The 8,699-nt window shown below is 44.6% G+C and overlaps 1 protein-coding gene across 3 annotated transcripts in view; it reads left to right on the top strand.

Moving 5' to 3' along the window:
- Positions 1-485: 485 nt before the first annotated feature.
- The window catches only part of LOC143291070 (uncharacterized), a 50,182-nt gene continuing 41,968 nt past the window's right edge, over positions 486-8,699 (top strand). The window contains exons 1-5 of one of the 3 annotated variants that reach the window (XM_076600665.1): positions 486-697; positions 3,523-3,572; positions 4,739-5,018; positions 5,136-5,210; positions 8,464-8,558. In XM_076600665.1, the coding sequence (XP_076456780.1) occupies positions 678-697; positions 3,523-3,572; positions 4,739-5,018; positions 5,136-5,210; positions 8,464-8,558 (520 nt within the window). In that variant the 5' untranslated portion in view covers positions 486-677. Of the gene's footprint in view, positions 698-3,522; positions 3,573-4,738; positions 5,211-8,463; positions 8,559-8,699 lie in introns of all 3 variants that reach the window. The other 2 variants (XM_076600664.1, XM_076600667.1) reach the window with 2 other exon arrangements.

The following is an 8,699-nucleotide window of genomic DNA, read 5'->3' as shown; positions in this document are numbered from 1 at the left end:
TCCGGGGGAGTGAGTGAGTGAGGGGGTGGATGAATCTAACTGCAGGACTCATCTGAAGTTTTCGAGAGTGACGACGATACCACCCCTCCCCCACCTCCCCCTCCGCCCCCTCCCCTCCCCCCCAAAAAAACCAACAACAAAAAAAACCAACAATAAAAACGATAGCGTACGTGTGCGCTTGCTTGTGACTGTGTGTGTGAGGGGGGGGGGGGGGGGGGGGGGGGGGGTCGAGGGGGGATGGTGGTGGTGGTGGAGGGGTTGGTGTTGGTTCAGAAACAGGCTGCGATCATATTTCTTAGCTTTTGCGGGCTTCCCAGGCTAGCTGGGGTTTTTTTTTTTAGTCTTCATGTTCTTCCTGGTTCGAACAATAGACTGGCTGCGCTCAGCCGTGCGTTTAGAACTAAGGGGGCTCCAGGGAACACAGACAGTATATGTGACAGTCAGTTGTGTTAGACTGAAGGGTGAAGTCTTATTAACCCGGGGGAACACAGAGAATATCATATGTATATATATGTATATATGATAGTCAGTCGAGTCCAACTATGATCATCAGAACAGAAGAGGAAGCAACTGCTATCCCGAGTTTCTATGCTAGACTTTGATTGTAATTGTGGAGAGTGTCTTGCCCAGGTTACTACATCCCCACTCTCTTGACCAAGAGGGCTTTAGGACAGGCGATGAATGTACATATAGCCAGGTGAGAGCAATGTTATTGTTGTTTTGTTGTTGTTGTGTTGTTGATGTTGTTGTTGTTGCTGTTGCTGCTGCTGCTGCTGCTGTTGTAGATGTCGCTGTTGTTGTCATTGCTGTTGTTGTTGTTGTTGGTGTTGGTGGTGGTGGTGGTGGTATTTTCGAGAGTTGATTTTCTGTGTATCAGTGAAAAGTCTTCCTCTCTCTCTGTCTCTGTCTCTCTCTCCTCTCTCTCTCTCTCTCTCCCTCTCTCTCTCTCACCTCTCCCTCTCTCTCTCCTCTCTCTCTCTCATATTCTCTCTCTCTCACTCTCTCTCTCTCTCACACTCTCTCTCTCTCTCTCTCTCTCTCTCTGTCTCTCTCTCTCTCTCTCTTCTATCCTCTTTTTTTCTCTTCTCGGATCTCTGTCTATCTTAGTCGCTTTCTGTGCCTAGCTTTCTGTCTGTCTGCCTGCTGTTCTGTCAATCTGTCTGTCTCTTCTCTGTCTCTCTGTGTCTCTCTATGTCTGTATCTTTCTCTGTCTCTCTATCTATCTGCCTGCTGGTCTGTCTGTCTGTCTATCCCACTCTCTCTCTTTCTCTCTGTTCGGATCTATGTCTCTTTCTTTCTTCTTTCTTTCTTTGTATGTCTGCCGGTCCCTCTGTCTGTCTGTCTCTGTTCGGATGTCTGTCTGTTTATCTGTTGTCTCTGTCTGTCTGTCTGCCGTTCTCTCTGTCTGTCTGTCTGTCTGTCTGTCTCTCACTCTCACTTTCTCTCCCCCCTCTCTCACTCTCACTATCTCCCCCTTCTCTCTCTTTCTCACTATCCCCCCTTCTCTCTCACTATCTCCTCCCCCCCTCTCTCTATCTACCTGCCTCCCTCTTTGTCTTCTCTTTCCGTCCACACTCTCTCTGGTTTAACTCTCTCCATACGAACGGCGAAAGAGACGATGTTAACAGCGTTTCACCCCAACTACCATCATCAAAATATTGCAAGCGGAGGGCTCTTATACTGAAGAGGTGAATGTTGACAAAGAATACCACAATTCTGACGACGGAAGCTAAAGGTTTGGTCATTCAGACACCCACTGGACATCCGAGGGGTATGTGTAGAGGAGAAGAGAGGACTGGCCGTACTGAGTGAGTTAATCTCTCGCGCGCGCGGAGAGAGAGAAAGAGATAGAGCCGGAGAGGGAGAACAGACAAACAGGCACACAAGCAGACAAACAGACATGAACAGAGAGAGCCAACAAGTCACCCAGACGGACAGAGACAGCAGATAAACAGACAGTTGCCACCAAAGAAATCTTAGGTGAGTCACGTGAACATGTAATTCTATGCCAGTTGGAAAATTCAAGAACCCACTGTGTGTGCGAGTGTGCAGTCTTACCCAAGCGAAGAAGGGTGTGATTATCTCTTTTTTCTTTTTTCTTTTTTTTTCTTCTTTTTTTCTTTTTAAGGGGCAAGAGTTTTCCTCTTTTGGGCCACTGGTGAAATATGTGTACAAGGAAAAGCATGTAACCTTTCAACCGACAGAGCGATTAACTTTAACCCTTTCACCGCCAAGCCCGCATTTATGCACAGGCGTGGTAGAGGACCCATGTCACTGAAAGGTGACCATTCATTGGTCTGTTATCCATGAACCTACTGCTCTTAATGTTCGGTGGTAGGATAGGTCATATTTTCTGTACATCGCAGGGGGAATCCCCCAGCTATTCTTAGCCACTGTCTTTTCTGTGTTTATACCACAAGGGAATTTTGTACTCTAAATTGATTGGCGGTGAAAGGGTTAAAGACGTCTTCTTATTTCAGTGAGTGTGCAGTTAATTTTTCTGTGACTCCAGTGCCTAACAGTATTGCTTTATGTTGTGTTTGTGTTGTGTTTGTGTTGTGCTGTGTTTGTGTTGTGTTGTGTTGTGTTGTGTTTGTGTTGTGTTGTGTTTGTGTGTTGTGTTTGTACTGTGTTTGTGTTGTGTAGTGTTTGTACTGTGCGTTGTATTGTGTTGTGTTTTTGTTGTGTTGTGTTTATACTGTGTTTGTGTTGTGTTTGTATTGTGTTGTGTTTGTGTTGTGTTGTGTTGTGTTGTGTTTGTATTTGTGTTGTGTTGTATTATGTTTGTGCTGTGTTGTGTAGTGCTGTGTTGTGTTTGTGTTGTGTTGTGTTTGTGTTTGTATTGTGTTGTGTTTGTGGTATGTTGTGTTGCGTTTGTATTTGTGTTTGTGCTGTGTTTGTGCTGTGTTATGTCTTCTGTGCTGTGTTGTGTTGTGCTTGCTGTGCTGTGCTGTGTTGTGTTGTGTTATGTTGTGCTGTGTTGTATAATCATTCTGTCACAACAGGTTTCTCTGTGTGAATTTTGGGCTGCTCTCCTCGTGGAGAGCACGTCGCTACAGTGTAACACTTGTTGATTTTTTTTTCTGTCTACAAGTTTATTCATTTTACTATCAAAATGCATTTTATCCACAGAATTTTGCGAGGGACAGCAACCTTTTTGTGTGTGTGTGGCCGTGGGATCGTTTACGTTCGCAAAGTACAGGCTGCTGACGGGACCTCAGGTCTATCGTCTCATCCGAAAGACTTGCATCCAGACCACTGTGTTGTTAAGCAGGGGTGGGGGAAGGGAGTGGGGCGGGGGAGGTGGGGGGAGGGGGGGGGGCAGGGTGTGTGTGTGTGTGTGTGTGGGTGGGTGGGGTGGGATGGGTGAATCCTTGGAGCTTGGTGTACAGCAGGGTTGGTGTCATCTTCTCCAACTCCTGTCTGGAGGCATGGAGAAGGTAATTGGGATAAAACACAAAAACTGAATTGCTAAAAAGATGGAAAATGTTTCAGACATTTCATTTCTGTTCTGCCCAACAGAAACCCAACCTCCATGGATGTGCTGACGAAAATTCTCCTTCTTGCCATAGGTATGTATGTAATTTTAATGAGCATTCCCATTTGCATGGCTGTACGTCCCTGTACACGCATACAGGTCAACATGGATGTCTTTGCTCTCTCTGTGTCTCTGTCTCTCTCTCAAATTCTGTTTTGAGACAAATCTTTACACACACACACACACACTCTCATGGGCTTTACTGGATGTTTTTATGCTGTACTTACTCATTGTGTTGTGTTGTTGATGGTTTATAAAGATTGAAGATGGTATTGTTTTTTTGGTTGGTTCTTTTATTTAATTGTGTGATAATGTTTCTGGGAGTGCTGGATTTGTTGTGTTTCTCTGTCTGTGTTGTTGTTTTGTGTTGGTTGTGTGTGCTTATTATTTTTTATTATGTATTGTACTGTGATCGATTTACCTTTGTTACTTGACTTCACTGTTGATTAATGTTTGCATGTGATACTACATTCCACAACTTAACTACTGAATTTTGGATGGTCTCCTCTAACATCTACAGAGTGCCTTGGTTCAATTTTTTTTCTGAATGAGTATAATTAACTATCACAAAATCATATACGCCAGAATTTTGCGAACAGCCCCCATTGTTTGTGGCCCGTGTCTTTACATTAATCAGGTGCTGACGGGACCTCAGGTCATTTACCAAAATTCCCACATGTTAATAAGGCACACACACACACACACACACACACACACACACACACACACACAAGCAAAACACAACCCGTGGAAACACGACCATCAGCAATAAACAGGTCAGTGGAAGTAAAGGATGCCACAACCTATCCAGTGCTGATCTTCTTCTTCTTCTGCGTTCACTCGTATGCACACAAGTGGGCTTTTACGTGTATGACCGTTTTTACCCCGCCATATAGGCAGCCATACTCCGTTTTCGGGGGTGTGCATGCTGGGTATGTCCTTGTCCGAACGCTGACATGGATTACAGGATCTTTAACGTGCGTATTTGATCTTCTGCTTGCATATACACACGAAGGGGGTTCAGGCACTAGCAGGTCTGCACATATGTTGACCTGGGAGATCGTAAAAATCTCCACCCTTTACCCACCAGGCGCCGTCACCGTGATTCGAACCCGGGACCCTCAGATTGAAAGTCCAACGCTTTAACCACTCGGTTATTGCACCCGTCATCCAGTACTGATGAGTTGGTTTTTCAATCAGGCATCGAGGCTCTACTCCTGTCGGCGATACCACAGGCTGAAAGCCTCGCATCCCGCCAACTCCTCGCCACGAACTCTCAAGCATCGGTCAACCAGACTTTCGTGGCATCTCCAGGATCGTTCAACACAAGGGCTCCGCGAACGACCAAGTCTTCTACGACCTTCGCACCCAAGACAACTACTACCCAACGTCCCAAGACAACTACCCAACGTCCCACGACAACTACCCAACGTCCCAAGACAACTACCCAACGTCCCAAGACAACTACCCAACGTCCCACTACCCAACGTCCCACGACAACTACCCAACGTCCCACTACCCAACGTCCCACTACCCAACGTCCCACGACAACTACCCAACGTCCCACTACCCAACGTCCCACTACCCAACGTCCCACGACAGCTACCCAACGCCCCACTACTCAACGTCCTACGGCAGCTACCCAACGTCCAGTGAGTCGACTCCAGCTGCAGTAAGTGGTGAACTTGGTGAAGGAAGGTGCTGTGTTATAGACACGGTGTGTACACACAATCATACACATTATGATATGTGAATAATTCAGTTAATGAAAGAAATATTTGAATTGATGAATGAGACGTATGATGAAAAAATGAATATAGCTGATCTAATACACAAATGAATGAAACCCCATCCGTAAACTCTCTCTCTCTCTCTCTCTCTCTCTCTCTCTCTCTCTCTCTCTCTCTCTCTCTTTCTATCAATCTCTCTCTCTCTCTCTCTATCTGATCCATCTGTCAACCTGTGTGCGTGTGGGTGTATGTGTGTGTGTGTGTGTGTGTGTGTGTGTGTGTGTGTGTGTTCTTTATCATACTCGGATACTGATGACATATTTCTCTCCTCTCTGTCTGTCTGTCTGTCTGTCTGTCTCTCTCTCTCTCTCTCTCTCTCTCTCATCCATCTGTCAATCTGTGTGTGTGTGTGTGTGTGTGTGTGTGTGTGTGTGTGTGTGTGTGTGTGTGTGCAGGACTTCTTTCTGTTTTGTTTTTTTCTTTTCACTTTCTCCCCTTTCAATTAAACATACATGAGTTACTGTAACTGATGTAGATTAGCAAGGACAGGTTGGAAGAATGGCCCATGCATAACAACTTAATCCTTGAATAAAAAAACATTCTGAGTTCTGAGTTCTGAGTTCTCTCTCTCTCTCTCTCACACACACACACACACACACACACACACACACACAGTTTAACTGGATCGTTGTTATAACCTTTGCATGTTTTAGTTTTTTGACTCACTTGTGTAAACAAAGTGAGTCTATGTTTTAACCCGGTGTTCGGTTGTGTGTGTGTGTGTGTGTGTGTGTGTGTGTGTGTGTGTGTGTGTGTGTCCGTGGTAAACTTTAACATTGATATTTTCTCTGCAAATACTTTGTCAGTTGACACCAAATTTGGCATAAAAATAGGAAAATTCAGTTCTTTCCAGTCATCTTGTTTAAAACAATATTGCACCTCTGGGATGGGCACAAAAAAATAAAAAAAGAAGCCTAATTATATGCAAACTGCATTTGCTGTTATATTTACATTTTTTGTATTCTCTAAACTTGGCACTTTGACCTCTTATTCTGACACAACAACAAGAGGAGTCATTATTATCACTTTTTGTTCAAACAGGAACTTCTTTTGCTAAGCATGGAAGTTTTATTTATTTAAGCAAACGTTTTGGTGCAGATAGTAAAAAAGGGAAATTACTCTGTAATTAATGCTAGGGGACTTAATTTATCAGAAGTGAGTCTTGAAGGCGTTGCCTCTCTTGTTTGTTGTTGTTTTTTGTGTGTGTGTTTTTTACGCCTATATGTTTTAGAGTTGGAAAGTTATTCTCTTAATCAGATTGCTGTAAAGTTAATACTGTGAATAGTATTGTTCCCATTCCTTTCCCTTCCCCTCCCTCTTTTCTCTGACTGACGGATGCCACTGGGTGCTCATCATTCGTTTCCTGTGTCACCATCAGGTTTCAGTCACGCACACATACACAATCATGCAGAGATATAACATTTTACGTGCATGACCATTTTGTTGATTCAACCCGCCATGTAGGCAGCCATGCACCGTTTTCTGGGGGAGTGGGGGTGTATGCTGAGTAAGTTATTGTTTCCATAACCCACCGGACACTGACATGGATTACAAGGTCTCTAACGTGCGTATCTGATCTTCTGCGTGCGTATACATACGAAAGAGGTTCAGGCACTAGCAGGTCTGCACAGATGTTGACCTGGGAGATCGGAAAAATCTCCATGCTTTACCCACCAGGCGCCGTCACCGAGATTCGAAACCGGGACCCTCAGATTGGAAGTCCAAGGCTTTAACCACTCGGCCATTACGCCCGGCGGCATGGCATTGATATGTGTGTTGCGGTACCCCTCAGTACTGATAGTGAGTAGTTTTACGCGACGATGAGCTCCAGCAGAAGCGATGGTAGAAGCACCAGGTTCAGGGCTTGAAGCGCCACATCTGATAGCTGCAGCAGCATTCAGTGGCAAAGCGTGCGTGGATAATAATAATAATAATAATAGATACTTATATAGCACACTATCCAGAAATCTGCTCTAGGTACTTTACAAAAACGCTTTTGTTAACATAAAACATTATATCTATGTTACATACACACACCAAAATGTGACTGCACACACACACACACACACACACACACACACACACACACACAGATCCACACACACACACACTGCATGCATACATTTTAACATACATGTGTACCTAACAGCTACCCGAACACATACGCACACATAGGCAGGCACAAACTTACATAAACACACGCACACACAATACACATTCATATACATGCATGTAGTTATGTACACATACATATGTATACACACATAGTCAAGCACAGCTAACGCAAGGGAAGTGGATCTGCCACAATTGAGCTTATTGCTGAGGGAAAAGGTGAGTTTTGAGACGAGATTTAAAAGATGCGAGGGAATCAGAATGACGGAGGTTATCAGGGAGCTTGTTCCACGTCTTTGGGTGAGTTATATCAGACAGAATTTAACAGAAACAGGGTGTGACTGTCGTTTGGGATGCTCAAATCTTCTTGGAGAGGGAATCTTTCTGCAAGATTGTCAATACTGCTTTGAGATATAGAGACATGCTCCAGAGGCGAGTAGTAAAGGTTTGTTTTATCGAAATTTCAAACGTGGATTTGGTAGAGAAAAATATATAAGTCGAATGCCTGATAATTACGTTATCAGCTTCTACAGATTTCGAAGTAGTAATCATAAGCTGGAAATAGAAACAGGGAGACACAAAGGCATACCACGAGAGTTACGGCTTTGTAAGGTTTGTAACATGTCTGTGATTGGGGATGAGTTTCATTTCATAATGGAATGTCCCAGTTATGATCAGTTACGAAATAGATATTTTCCTAAAAAATATTTGTCTCCAAAATCGGTTTTTGATTTTTGTAATATGCTCAAAGGAGGCAAAAAAGTCATGTGTGTGTGTGTGTGTGTGTGTGTGTGTGTGTGCGCGCGCGCGCGCGTGTATGTGTGTGTGTGTGTGTATGTGCGTGCGTGTGTGTGTGTGTGTGTGTGTGTGTGTGTGTGTGTGTGTGTGTGTGTGTATGTGCGCGCGCGCGGGCGCGTGTGTGTGTGTGTGTGTGTGTATGTGTGTGTGTCTCTGTGTGTGTGTGTGTATGTGTGTGTGTGTGTGTGTGTGTGTGTGTGTGTGTGTGTGTGTGTGTGTGTGCAGGCTGAGATGTGCAAACGCGGGGAGATGTCTGTTTGATCTCCAGCCTCCACTGACCAGTTTTCGCAGCAGTCTGGTGCTCTTGGGTCAGAAGCCTGGTAAGATCGTAGTCCGCAGCTTACTCAGGAAACCACGCTGGGTATGACATGATTCAGTTCTTTGACCGTTTTATTGACTGACTGACTGACTGACTGACTGGCTGGCTGACTGGCTGACTGCTTGACTGATTGGATCGGCTG

This window comes from Babylonia areolata, chromosome 16 (genome assembly GCF_041734735.1).
Source record: "Babylonia areolata isolate BAREFJ2019XMU chromosome 16, ASM4173473v1, whole genome shotgun sequence".
Classification (NCBI taxonomy): domain Eukaryota; kingdom Metazoa; phylum Mollusca; class Gastropoda; order Neogastropoda; family Buccinidae; genus Babylonia; species Babylonia areolata.
The sequence above is the reverse complement of the archived record's forward strand: the minus strand, read 5'-3'. Positions and strand labels throughout refer to the sequence as shown.